Below are 14565 nucleotides of genomic sequence, written 5' to 3'. Positions count from 1 at the left end.
AGTCTCTAAAATAATAGCACTATCATGGTGAGACATAACATGCACTGACATCTACATCAGTCTTTAAAATAATAGTACTGTCATTGTAAGGTATAACAAGAAATGACATTTACATCAGTCTTTAAAATAATAGCGCTGTCATGGTGAGACATAACAAGCACTGACATCTACATCAGTCTTTAAAATAATAGCATTGTAATGGTGAGACATAACAAACACTGACATCTATATCAGTCTGTAGAGACATATCACTGTCATGGTGAGACATAACAAGCACTGACATCTATATCAGTCTTTAGAGACATAGTACTGTCATGGTGAAACATAACAAGCACTGACATCTACATCATCCATTAGATACATATCACTGTCATGGTGAGACATAACATGCACTGACATCTACATCAGTCTTTAAAATAATAGCACTGTCATAGTGAGACATAACAAGTACTGATATCTACATCAGTCTGTAAACCTTAAGCACTGACATGGTGAGACCTAACAGCACATCTACGTCAGACTGTAGACCTGCAGCACTATCATGGTAAGGCATTACATATACAGACATCTACATCAGACTGTAGACCTGCAGCACTATCATGGTAAGGCATTACATATACAGACATCTACATCAGACTGTAGACCTACAGCATTATCATGGTAAGGCATTACATATACAGACATCTACAGCAGACTGTAGACCTGCAGCACTATCATGGTAAGGCATTACATATACAGACATCTACATCAGACTGTAGACCTGCAGCACTATCATGGTAAGGCATTACATATACAGACATCTACATCAGACTGTAGACCTGCAGCACTGTCATGGTAAGGCATTACATATACAGACATCTACATCAGACTGTAGACCTACAGCACTATCATGATAAGGCATTACATATACAGACATCTACATCAGACTGTAGACCTGCAGCACTATCATGGTAAGGCATTACATATACAGACATCTACATCAGACTGTAGACCTGCAGCACTATTATGGTAAGGCATTACAAGTACAGACATCTACATCAGACTGTAGACCTGCAGCACTATCATGGTAAGGCATTACAAATACAGACATCTACATCAGATGGTAGACCTGTAGCTCTATCATGATAAGGCATGATTAGCACAGACATCAGAACATTATAATGCACCCTGTTATAATGTGATTCTTTTCTATAATGCGGTAGTGCTCTGGATCTTATGACCATAATCATACCAATGTATAACAATATGGTTTGAAAGGAAACAAGGTGAAATTTAGCCTGTATCTTCATTTCCTTTTCAAAACACTGTTTGGTATATTGTTCTGTTCGCATATATTATGGTTTCATACATATCATGGTGCCCAGACTACCACATTTTAACAAGAGAAAGGTGTGTTCACATTTTTACTACTAGTTTAGAAAAGGGATCTCAAATAAGCAGCTGTATCCTGTGGCCCGCAAAATGATTGGTGTCACATGTGGCCCTTAGGGTGGTTTGAGTTTGAGACCCCTGTTTTAAATGAATGAGTAATGTTTTTGTTCAGTTATTCCTTTTACATGTGAAATATAACCTTTTAAGTTTGAATAAATACTTATCATCATGTTGGATGTTGTTAAGCCCTGTCAGGTGTATTTGTAGCCAACTAAGATAAGGCAGCTACTTATTAATTACTTTTAAATACTTCCAATTCCAGCTTGAACCAGGTGTACCTTTACCATCACCTAAGGATTTAAAAAAGAAAATATTCATAAAGAACAAAAGATTGAAACCTGAAGTGGAGAAAAGTAAGTATTTTCCTTGTTCCTTTGATTCCTGTGGACATTAAAACAGTAAAAATGTACAAAATTTCTATTAGAAGACCAGAAGAGCTTATGGAATGGTCTGTTGTCTGTTATCTATCTGTCTGCTAGCACAAGTTTATTTTCAATGATCCTCCTAAGTACTTGGAATATTGGCTTGAAACTTCACATATGCATTCATTTTGTGGTCTAGTTCATCCTAAATGAAAAAATTGTTCTACTTGGGATGTCCAAAATGAAAATAATGCCAGTCTGATGGTGCTGTGAGAGTGGTGAAATGGTGCCATAGGAGTGGCCAAATGGTGCCATAAGAGTGGTCAAAATGGTGCCATAGGAGTGGCCAAATGGTGCCATAAGAGTGGTCAAATGGTGCCATAAGAGTGGTCAAAATGGTGCCATAGGAGTGGCCAAATGGTGCCATAAGAGTGGTCAAATGGTGCCATAAGAGTGGCCAAATATTGCCATAAGAGTGGCCAAATAGTTTCATCATGGCAGCCATTTTGGAAATTTTATTGCTACCCATCCTAAATGGATGGTCATATCAACATGCAGTGTTCTCTAAAAGACTTCTTTTGGTGTCCAGTTTGTCCTGAATGAAAAGTGTGCCAGTTTGCTGTCCATTATGGTCATCACATTGGTAATATTGAAAAGTTTGTTATCACTGCTTCTAATTCTTTGAAAGTCCTATTGACATGGGTTTCCTCCAGATCTTTTTCTGAAAAGAAAAAGTAATATTGCCATGAGGTTTTCATGAAAAAACTGCTTGTGATGTCTAGTTGGTCCTCAATGAAAATGTTGCCAATCTGATATCAGTTACAGCCACCACAGTCGCCATCTTGAAAATCTTTTTTGCTAATCCTCTTGAATGAAAGTAGTATATACCTTATAATACATAGTTAATTGATCCTAAATCAAGGTGATGCCACTCACATAGTTAATTGATCCTAAATCAAGGTGATGCCACTCACATTCAGTAAGGCTGCCATTGCTGCTATCTTGAGATTCTTGTTATCACTATTTCTTTTAAATGGATCGCTTCGGTGGCCTAGTGGTTAGAGCGTCCGCCTCATGTGGGAGGTCGTGGGTTTGATCCCCGGCCGAGTCGTACCAAAGACTTAAAAAACACAGCTGCCTCGCTTGGTGCTCAGCATTAAGAGGTTAGTGTTAGGACTGGTTGTCCTGGATTCAGGATAATGTGACTGGGTGGGACATCATGCTACATGTCTGCAGCATGATGCCCCAGTGCTGGATATCACTATAAACTGCCACACTGCAGACATTGTTTCAGTATGACTGAATTTTTTAGGAAGCTATGTTAAAAATCCAAATCACACCCACACATGCACACTTTTGAATGGATGATCATATCAGCACTATGACCTTATGAGAAGACTTATTAGGTTGTCTGGTTGGTCCTGAATAAAAATGGTACCACTCAGATGACCAATATGGCCACCACAATGGCTATCATGAAAATCATCACTTTTCCTAGATGGGTGGTCAGTCAGTATTGAACTTTTACCAGAAGTCTTCTTATGGCATCTGATTGGTCCTAAATGGAAATGGTGTGCATCTGATATTCAATATGGCCACACTGGCAGCCACCTTGAAAATCTTGTCATTGCTTCAAGATGGAAAACAAATAAAGAAATAGAGATAAATAGATTTTAAAACAGTTTGTCTGTTTCTTTATATATGTTCTTCTGGTCAATGATATGAGTGCAGTTTCACAACAATGATTTTGTCAAAAGACAGACTGATTATCAGTGATAAGATTATAAGTGTTCATAAAAGAATCATGTCCATGTTTGTTTCAGTAATTTAGAAAGAGAAAGATAGAAATCAGTCTGTAGTTATTTACATCATCTTTTGTTCAACCTTTATACAGCAAAGTTACAATGGCAGTTTTCCAAGTCGGTGTAAATTTATTAGACCTATTACTTTGATTACAAATAAAAGCTATACTCTCAACTATAGCTGATGCAGCTGCCTTTTGTAGCATTGGTCCAATCACATCAAATCCTGTAACTTTACAATTATTCATTTTTGTAATATACTTTAACACAAATTCAAGATTCTGGACTATCAAATGTTATGTCGTCATTAGGGAGTTTTAAGAACAAAACAGAGTTCCATGTAATCAGAGGAAAATTTAGGTTCTTTAAATTTTTCAGCAATTGTCATTAAAAAATATTTTAGATGTTACTGAATTATCAGTATAATATTATTAAGGGAGAAAATTTAAATTTTACTCTTACAGTTCCCTGCACCAAACTCTGGAAAAACCCTGCAAATAGCTTTAAAATTATTTCTATTTTCATGGAACACTTCTTTGTAATGTGCTCTATTGGCACAACTTATCATTTTATTAACATTATTCATCCAAATTTTATATTCAGCTTGATTTTGATTTCCTGCCGATTTCAGATTTGTCTCCTCTTCATTTGATCTTAAATTTTGGGGGCTGATCCAACCTGGTTGGTGGTCTTATTTTGCCCTTTGTGTTTTTAAAGGGTATGAGTACTGTTTCCATGAAAATATCCATAATTTGTTTTTACTATTCCATGGAATCTGTTTCAGAGCTTTCAGGAACTGAATAGTATCAAAGTTTTGAAAATATCTATGAGTAATGGATTTATAGATATTATTTGTCTTTGATTTGATTTTGATTTTAAATGTATGGAAAATTGCAAAGTGGTCACTTGAATCAATATTAGGAACCCATACTTTCAGAACATTATCTTGTATATTGGTATAAACATGGTCTGCAAGTATTTTAGAGGTATATTTTGCTCTAGTACAATGGTATCAAACTCAAACCACCCTGAGGGCTGTATGAGGGCATTTTCTATGGCACAAAGGCCGCACCATCTTTCGTGGCACCTTGTGATGCCAATCAATTGTGGGCCACAGGATACAGATTGGTAGGCTGCATGCACCCCATATGCCACCTGTTTGAGGCCCCTGTTCTAGTAGGTTCATGTACTACTTGCTCCATACATAAAGAAAGCAATCAAACCTGTCCATTTATGTTTTTAACATTGAGATGGTCTCTGATTATAAATCACTTAGAATGTAAAATTCCTTTCCTTCACTTGAAATTTTATCTATTTGAAGTGCAGAGTATTTGCTGATGGTGATCTGTACACAGAACCAACTCTGTATGGTTCAGCTTTTTTTGCAAGTAATCTGTAGTGAAATGAATATACCCTGTGTTTCCAGGTGTTCCCATATTTTAGGAACAGTATCAGTTTTAACATACACAAGTTGTATAAATATTGTTCTGTGGTTGCATAAAATTCAATTTAAGTGCTTTACTATGAATATTGATTGCAAACGTTTAGGTGAAAGTTGTTGCAATTAAGGAAGCATTTGATATAAAGGATTAGAGATAATCGAGACAATTTTCCCTGTCTTTTCTGTGGTACCATCTAAGTGGGAGACAACTGAGCAAAGAAGACAGTTGAGTTTACCTTTTTCTAAATGCATTATCATTATTATTACAGAACAGCTAGAACTGTTTCTCAAAGGCGTTGATGCAGTTAACGATGGAGAGCCTGGGGAAGACCCAAATATTGTCACAGCAATAGTTGATGGAGAGGAGGGGCCTCTTAATGGTAAGTTTCCATTGTAACTCGGATTACACTGATTAAAGCTTTTATTATAGTGTTACTTATTGTCTGGTTTAGTGACCAGTTTGTAGGGTTTTTCCTTATTAATAGAAGATAATGCAGATAATCAATTAATGATTTCAAAAAAATGCTGTATTGAGGTCGGTTTTTTCAGTGAAGAATTGTGTCGTAGTCAGCAATTAGAAACTAGTTTTCTGTCTAGTCCAAATATAACAGAAATGTAAGTACCTTTTCCTGCATTCATTTATGGTAATAAACTTCACTTTTATATTTAATGGATTTTTATAGAAAAACCTAAAATGGGCTCTTTTTCATTTTTATTTGCTTATAGATGTCGTTTAGTAAAAGGTTATAATTGTATTAGTTGTGCATAACATAGTTTACATGTGTCATTATGTTGTAGTTTACAGCATGGTTTTTGTCTTTATATTTTAGATTGGTATGATTTTTCCAGTGTAGAATCCTGTATTGCTCTTATGTCGTGTAGCTTTTAGCTGGTAAAAATTATTGGCTTTATCAACTAATTCTTGATGTGAATTCTGGAACAAAATTGACGTGGTCTGTAGTGATGTTTTCAGAGGCCAAGTCAAAGAGTTTGAAATGCTGAAATTTTAGAATAGTTGAATATCTTTAAACTTTTTATTTGTCAGAAATATTACTTAGTTGAATGTTCATATATTTAATTTGTAATGTTTAATTAGATTTAACAAATATTAATATGAGATACAGTCTTGAGCTTATTTAACAAATAAACAAGTCACATATAGATACAAACTTTAAAAAGTACAGAAGAAGTGGGCCCAAAGAAAAAATGTGTGTACCCTATAGCACTGGTTTTAAAATTAGGGTAGGCAAGTTGTTATTGTTTAAATTAACATATTTAATGTGATTCTTTTGATGATTTTTTCTTCTTTTTTATTACCATGAGAGAAAACAGTGCTAGGGTCTGCAGTGAAAAATGGGGACATTTGGCCAACCAGAAACAAATATTTGGAGGGGGCAGGTCCTAATCAGCTATTATTATTTATGTTACATACAAATCAAGTTAACTTTTTGTTTATAATTGATGGATAGCAAAACATTTAAAAAAATTGAGAGAAAAAATTTGAACAACATTCCATATTCAGTCACTCATGTACAGCTGTCCAGTTTATGTGAATTTAACATGACTGTATTGATATAGGTCAGTGGGTTTTAGCATCCATCGAGAGTAAATTTTTTGGTGTGCAAAATTTGAAAGAGAAATCAACATCTCTGCATAGATACTTTATGTAGGTAACATTTTTCCTCCAGCAAGTGTCTTCTCCAAGCTTTTCACATTTGTATACTGAGTTTTATCCTGCTTTTCTGTAATTTGTTCATTGTCTGAAGCCATTCTTGAAAACCCTATTTAATCTTGAAAAATGTTAAATTTACCTGTAATTATTACCAAACTTTTGGTTAAAATTTGGTTAATATTCATAATTTACAACTATTGCTTTAAAAAACAGTTAAAGTATTTTTGTAATTCGACTGTTTCTTAAGTATTTTTGTTACTTTCTTAAGGTCTTCTTTTTTTATTATTTCATATATAATTGAAGCTTAAATTCTCTGTTGATGTTCCATGTTTAACATTACACATTGGTTGATCGGATGATAGTTTTGTAACTTCTGAATTCATGATTTATTCTTTATTTTTTTTACTTTGATAATTTTCCTATATCTGTTGAATTTGAAAATCACCATGTGGTTATAGGTAACTGCATTTGTATGGAGAAAAAAAAAAATATGAACAAGTTTTTCTGAGCAATACTGCATGACATCATCTACAGACAAATCTAATAAATAAATAAAAAATCCAGTGTCTGCTACATGAATGTTCATTGTTTACAATCAAAAGTAGTTTCTAACACACGATACTGTTTTTAGACACATGGCATGCATCATGGAGCAGTGCAGTATGGAAAAATACTGCACAGTTCTTGCAGTGTAAAGTTAATGGAGAAAAAGATGACCATATAATAATTTGTTTTACATTCTGGTGTATTCCTTTTGTTTTTCAAAACTAAAACAGCTCACATTTACTGTTATTATATTTCCTTTCCTTTGGACAGTTTGTACAAATGATATCCTGAAAATCTTAGTAAATGAATGGCAAATTTTCATTAAACGGGAGATAAAATCATTTATTAGGTGCTGCTGAAAGCAGTTATACCTTAGAAAACTTCATGCAGACAGTTGCCATGATGAATACTTGACAAATTCAAGTGATTATTAAATGGTTTTAACATAAAGGAACTTCCACAAATATTCATACTTCCTGATTATGTTGTATCATATCAGTACTTGGCTATGTGAAAAGGGGACAGATGAAACCATTTATTGATTTGATGTTTTATTTTATATCAGATCAGTACAAATACTTGGATACATGGACAGGGGATAGATAAAACCATTTATTGATTTATAGATGTGTTGTATCAAATCAGGACTTGATATGTGAAAAGGGGACAGATGAAACGATTCATTAAATTTCTAGGTATCTGAAAATTAAAAGATGTCCAAAGTATGTAAGACTTTCTCCATAAGTTTTGTGGTCAACTTTTTGTAGTCAACTTTCTGTGGTCAACTAACATATTGGTCTACATACTAGTCATATCCAAGTGTAAATGGCATACAGCATGGTCTGGTGTTACATACAGTGCCAGTACATCAGATTTCCATTTTTTTTTAACCTGGTTCTGTATTGAAGCTTCTCAACTTACGTTGACATTTAAACCCAAAGCAGTCTTTTTGTCATGTCTTAAATTGATGTAAAATAAACTAAACATAATTAACAGGCTGAAATCTCATATGCTTCAGTTATTTAATATAAGTTATTAAATCTGAATTTGAGTGTGCATTGAAGTTGAGGAGTGTCTTGAATATGGGGCCAGAGACGATATTGTCAAAAGTTATTGACAAACTGAATTTGAGAACACAAAAATCAGATGGGAAACTTTGGAGAGACCCAGGTCAGAAAATAGCCTAAGCTTTGTTATTTTGATTCAAGTTATACAGTGTCAGAGTTTTGTACCTTGAATTTGGACTTGAGTTTCCTGCTTAGAACATTTCAAGAATATGGGGTCAGAAGTCTTAAAGTGGTATGAACAGAGCCTGATATTCCAGCACTGACAAATCTAGTTGTAGTTAAGCAAGTTGCATACACGAGATTTTAGGCTAGAATTGGCTTTTATATGTGCATATGAAGGAAATTTATGTATGAATTTATTAGGTTTAATAGCATTTTAGTACAGTAACGACTGTATGGTGCTGAATATAAGTTCTATTCTACAGATTTTGTTGTTTTTGTGGGGTTTAATGCCATTTTTCAGCAAATGATAGGGTATGCGTGGCGGCCAGTATTAATGATGGAGGAATAACCCGGGAAACCCCAGGAAGAACCACTGACCCACAAGAAGCTACTGGCAAGCTTTCTCACATACCCACATTGGCCGAATCCTAGACTCGAACCCATGCAAGCAGAGGTGAGATTGCAGTGATCCATAACAGAGAGCACTTTAGACCACTCTGCCGCTTGGGGTCCCGTTCTGCAGATGTGAATATAGGGAGTTGCACACTATACTTTAAAGAGATAAACTCTTCCAAAGATAAATGTGAAATACTACAAGATAAAAGCACAAAAAAAATGTAAATATAAAGAATTACAAAAATCTTCAGTAAACTAAACCCTTACAGATTAATCTCAAAATAAAAGATAAAATATAGAAGTGTCAGATTTCTGTAAATTGCACATAAAATAAAAACGGGGTCTAAAATATTAATTCTTTAAGATGTAGTTTCAAACTTTTCTCTATAAACCACACCCCCCACAATATATCCCAGATTTTCTCGTCTTGCATGCAGTCAATGTGTCACTATTGTAGTTAGAGAAAACTACTTATATTCTCATCTTTTGTTTCAGATCCTTTTTTATTTATATTATTTATGTTCGCATATTGCAGGAGCCTCTGGTGTGCCACATATGCATGGGTTTTTCTCCCCAGATGTTTTATGAGGTGCATTTTCAGTTTTTTGTTTGCTTTTATATTGTTTTTTTGTCCCTTCTCTTCTGAATGAAGATAGTTCATATGCACAGATAGACTTTGCTTTAAAATAGTATGAAATTGAACTGTACAAGAAATTGTATTAACATCATTTAACTTTTACAATTAGAGAAATTAAAAGAATGAACTTAAGCCAGATATTCTGCCAGAAAAACTGTCAAAATATCTCAAGAACTAAATGTTGATTTTACAAAATTAACATTCATGAAAACTAAATGCAAAAGTTTCCATATACCTATCATAATGCTGTCAAGTTATTTTTGTGGGTATCAATGTTCATAGTATGTAAAAACATACACTGGTTGACAATATTTATGGGACAGTTTTTATGACAGATTACATTTGTTAGTGACCATTTTGGATCGCTTTGTTTATAAATGAATAGATGGTTTGTTATTTTCAAGAAGTTTTATCTGTGCTAAATGATTACTGTTCTTAAGGTTGCATCATTTACAAGGATATGGCCTTTCCTTGAAATTGTATACCCTTTCTGTTATTCCTTGAATTCAACATTTTATGATAGCATGTACTTTATGTAAAGTGGTCCTCTAGTATAACAAATGTCAAAATAACAAGTTCTATTCAAAAATGTCAAAATAACAAGTTCTATTCAAAAATGTCAAAATAACAAGTTCTATTCTCTAAGCAGTTCAGTAATGGTGATTCTATCATATATACATGCTTACAAGTCGAGTCAGACTACAAACAACAAAGATCCTGATCTGCCATAGCAAATTGCACCTGCAGATGAGGCTCTGTGTTGTCTGTTCTACTAATTACTCCTAACAAACTGCACAGACCCAGATTTGCTGGCACATTATGTGCTGGCAGATCTGGATCTGTGCAGTTTTCAGTTGGACTTGTCATAAGCAGGTACATATGGTATATATGGTATACCCCAGTATGAGATGACCCCTCCTAAATAACCTCGTACATGATTTTGGCTCCTATGAACTGCATTACAGTGAGGGAGCACTCTACCTGTGTATGAAGCACACCCAAATGGGAAGAGTGTAAATCTTGATCTACTATCCCATAATACACAGGGAGATCAGGGTTTACGGTTTCACTTTGAAATTTGGACCTTCATCTTCTGATGAATCATGTGACAGCTGATTCCTGGATCAGAAAATTATGCTATATTCAGTGTTTCCAGATGCAAATGTTGCTCCAAACATGTATGCTTCAGACTTGGAAACTTAACTTTGAATTGATGATTGCAGCTTGTTGATTGGTCAGAAATGTTTTTGGCAAGATTTTTAGTTGAGTAATGTTTTATGACAAAGAGGCCAGATCTTGACTGTTTGAAGCTGGATGAATGTTAAATAGGTGCAAACATATAATTGCCTCTTGGTGTTTCCTTCATAACATACTCCTGCTTCTTGTTGTTGTGCATAGTGATCAGTTGATTGATTTGTTTGGCATTTAATTGCATGTCAACAATGGAAAAGGCTGTAATGTGCAGAGATAATTGGAGTAAAGTGCCTGACCCAGAGACACACTACATCAGCCAAACAAGCCTGTCCTGGGCAGTATTAAGACCCACATCATTCTGTTTGGCCTGCTAACCACCAAGACACTGTGGCTCCGTTAAATACACAAGCAACAGATTTTTTCTAAATTTACTTTTTTTAAGTTGTACAAGTAGAAGTCTTGCATTCATCTATGTTGTATACATGGTAGTCTATTTTCATTTTAGCATTTAGAAGTGATTTGTACATTGCCATAGTTTCATGGGAAAAAAAAGAATTTGAGATATGTCTGTACTCAGATTGGCTTATCATGCGAAAGCTTTGCCTGCAGCTTGTGGAGTTTGAGACACATTAATATTAGTTGATCTGCATCAGAAATATTGAGTAACTGCTATTGTATTATCCAATAATTGGATGAAATACATGGTCAGAATGAGCAAATAATGGGGGATATTTATCTTTCAGTGTTATGAAATGCTTGTCAGAGACATATGGGCTTGGTATGAGCTTCAGCTTAAATATATTTCACCAGATATTTTACTTTATTTTTGTTGCAAGGAAACTTTAGTTATTTGGATGCTTATTGTCGGTACTGAAGTTTGTAGTACAGGTATGTTCTTGTTCTTTCTGTAAGTCACTGTAAAGGCCAGGGTCATATAATAGCTTGGCATATGCATTTGGTTTCCATGACATCACTGAACAATCTATTGACATCAGTTTTGTTGTTGTTGTGGGGTTTAATGCCATTTTTCAGCACACAATAGGCTATACATGGCGGCCAGTATTAATAGTGGAGGAAGAACCCGGAAAGAACCACCGACCCACAAGAAGCTACTGGCAAGCTTTCTCACATACCCACATCGGCTGAATCGGAGACCCAAACCCATGCAGAGACATCAGTTTTGACATACAGATCCCTTGTGGATAGGTACATATCATATTAAGCAACAGAATCACAAAGCAAAAGACAAGCTCAAGGTCACAGTGTCTGTTATTCATTTTCATTCCATACAACATAGATGAATATCAAACTTATTGCTGAGCCTTTATTGAAATATGATCAGATTTGGGTAACAAAGTCTAATGAAAGGTGAAGGTCAGAAGATATAATTAAATCTCACAAGATATAATTAATCTCACTTGGCTGTACATTGGCATTCTTCTTTGGTTAATTGGCATACTTCTTTGGTTAAATTGAACTAAGTTGATTGGTAGATCCTCACATGACAGATGTAATTGTTAGGATGTTGAAAGCAGATTGTACCAGGTCATGGTCACATAAATAATTCATGTTTGTTTCATAATCCGAGATAATGACCAAAGGTCATAATACTGAGTGTTAACCCTGTTTACTGGAAATTGATTGGAATTTTGCTTTTTGTGCTTGTTAGATGAGAACAAGATCACAAAGCTTAAGTATTAAAAGTTGCATTCAACCATATTAAAATCTGACAGTTTAAAACCAGTATATCACCAAAAGGGTCCTATTGCATAATTTCAGCCAAATATAGGATGAGTATTGATTGTTGTTGCTGTTGTTAACATCATATGTAGGGGTGATATTTTGAACCATGGTAAGTTTAGTTTGAATGGTCTGCTGGATTAAGAGTGTTACATTTCCTACAGGTTTTTTCTTTTGGCCTGACCCCAATAATTGAATCGTCATTTTTTTTTTTTTTTTTGGTGTCATAATGAAAGTGAACAGCAAAACAACTCCACATATTATTGACTCGTATGTTAGTAATTGTTTTTTATTTCTCAGGATTTTTTTTATGCAATAAGACATAACATATGTCTTGAGTGGACACATTTTTACCGATATAATTGAAGTCATAAAATATGTAACAAGCTAATTCTCTGATAACAAATATTGTGATTCATTTACAACAATTTTAATAAAATCATAACTGAAATAAAATACTTGTGGTTTTATTCAGTCTTGATTCTTACTTCATGGTATAAGCTAGAATAGGTTGTTTGGTTGAGTTACCTTTTTCTCCTTCATGTTGTAAACTAGAATGGGGTGTTAGGTTGAGTTACCTTTTCCTTCTTCATGTTGTAAACTAGAATAGGTTGTTAGGTTGAGTTACCTTTTCCTCCTTCATGTTGTAAGCTAGAATAGGTTGTTTGGTTGAGCTACCTTTTTCTCCTTCATGTTGTAAGCTAGAATAGGTTGTTACGTTGAGTTACCTTTTCCTCCTCCTTGTTGTTTTAGCTAGAATAGGGTGTTAGTTTGAGTTACCTTTTCCTCCTTCAAGTTTTTTAGCTAGAATATGTTGTTTGGTTGAGTTACCTTTTTCTCCTTCATGTTGTAAGCTAGAATAGGTTGTTAGGTTGAGTTACAATTTCCTGCTTCATGTTGTAAGCTAGAATAGGTTGTTAGGTTGAGTTACCTTTTCCTCCTTCATGTTGTAAGCTAAAATAGGGTGTTAGGTAGATTTAAATTTTGAGTTTATAATCTACATTTATAAGTTTCACAGCCCTTCATTTCATAAAGTATCACTTATTCATGTAAACTTGTTATGAAATCTAAAACCTTTCCAGAAAAGTGAAAACAAGTCTAAGGATAAAACTCTATATTATATCTTTCTCTTGGTAATAATTGCAGACCATTTAGCATTTGACTTGTTTCTTTTATAGTTTAATTCAGCACCCTTTGTTTGTTGATGGGAATATGTCTTTTGTTCAGTCTTTCAGTAATCAGACAGCACTAAGTCAGTTATTAATTAATAATTTGGCAAATATTTGTTGATGTATTTGATGCAGCCTTTTTAGAAAACATTATCCTTTTGTTTGGATGTCTTGTTTATATTAATTCCAGACAAACCAACTAATATGTCTAAACAGCAATAGACCAAGATATATTTTTAACACAAATTACTGTACATTCTACCCATGTAAGCAAAACCTGTTGCAAAAATCCAAACATATGCCCATGTAATAAATCAGCTTTATTAGGGGATGGTTTTATTCTTATTGTATGAAATCTATTATTCCAGAACTAATATAGATCATACTGGAGTATTGTTTTTCAGCCTGTTTATTTGTGCTTTATATTTCTTTTAATTTGAATATGTGTTTATGTGAATAAATTATATGTTAGTTTGAAAGGTAGCATTTTATCATAGGGGCATCTAATTCCATTTTACCAAGCCAGTTGCTATTATGCAAAGAAAGCCAAGCTGAGCAATCTCAAGCCCACCTGGGTGTTTTGTTTAACAAATTCTACACATTACCAGATGTTTGTTTAACAAATTCTACACATTACCAGATGTTTGTTTAATAAATTCTACACATTACCAGATGTTTGTTTAACAAATTCTTAACATTACCAGATGTGTTTTTGGGATTACATGATGTAAATAAACATTGTGAGGAAAGTGCAGTATCAGGGGAAGGCAGACCCAGAACATTGGTACTGTGAAATTGGAGTGCACAGGCATAACATAGCCACATTGTTTTATAACATTTAGATAATTGGTAGGTCACAACAGGGTATCAACAGCTGATTATTATTAATAAAGTTCTGTTCTGGTATGTCTGTCCTATCATTCTGTCATGAATTTCACTTTTGCTC

General features: G+C 34.2%; 1 protein-coding gene across 1 annotated transcript in view; it reads left to right on the top strand.

The window, feature by feature from the left end:
- LOC149804757 (1-phosphatidylinositol 4,5-bisphosphate phosphodiesterase beta-4-like) overlaps positions 1 to 14565 on the top strand; it is a 342757-nt gene that overhangs the window by 222617 nt on the left and 105575 nt on the right. Inside the window, exons 16-17 of the mRNA XM_089944026.1 lie at positions 1694 to 1784; positions 5306 to 5416. Coding sequence (XP_089800152.1) covers positions 1694 to 1784; positions 5306 to 5416 — 202 coding nt within the window. The remainder of the gene's footprint in view (positions 1 to 1693; positions 1785 to 5305; positions 5417 to 14565) is intronic.

This window comes from Sinohyriopsis cumingii, chromosome 2, assembly GCF_028554795.1.
Source record: "Sinohyriopsis cumingii isolate HCF-2022 chromosome 2, ASM2855479v2, whole genome shotgun sequence".
Taxonomy (NCBI): Eukaryota; Metazoa; Mollusca; class Bivalvia; order Unionida; family Unionidae; genus Sinohyriopsis; species Sinohyriopsis cumingii.
This window is presented reverse-complemented; position numbering and strand designations above follow the sequence as displayed.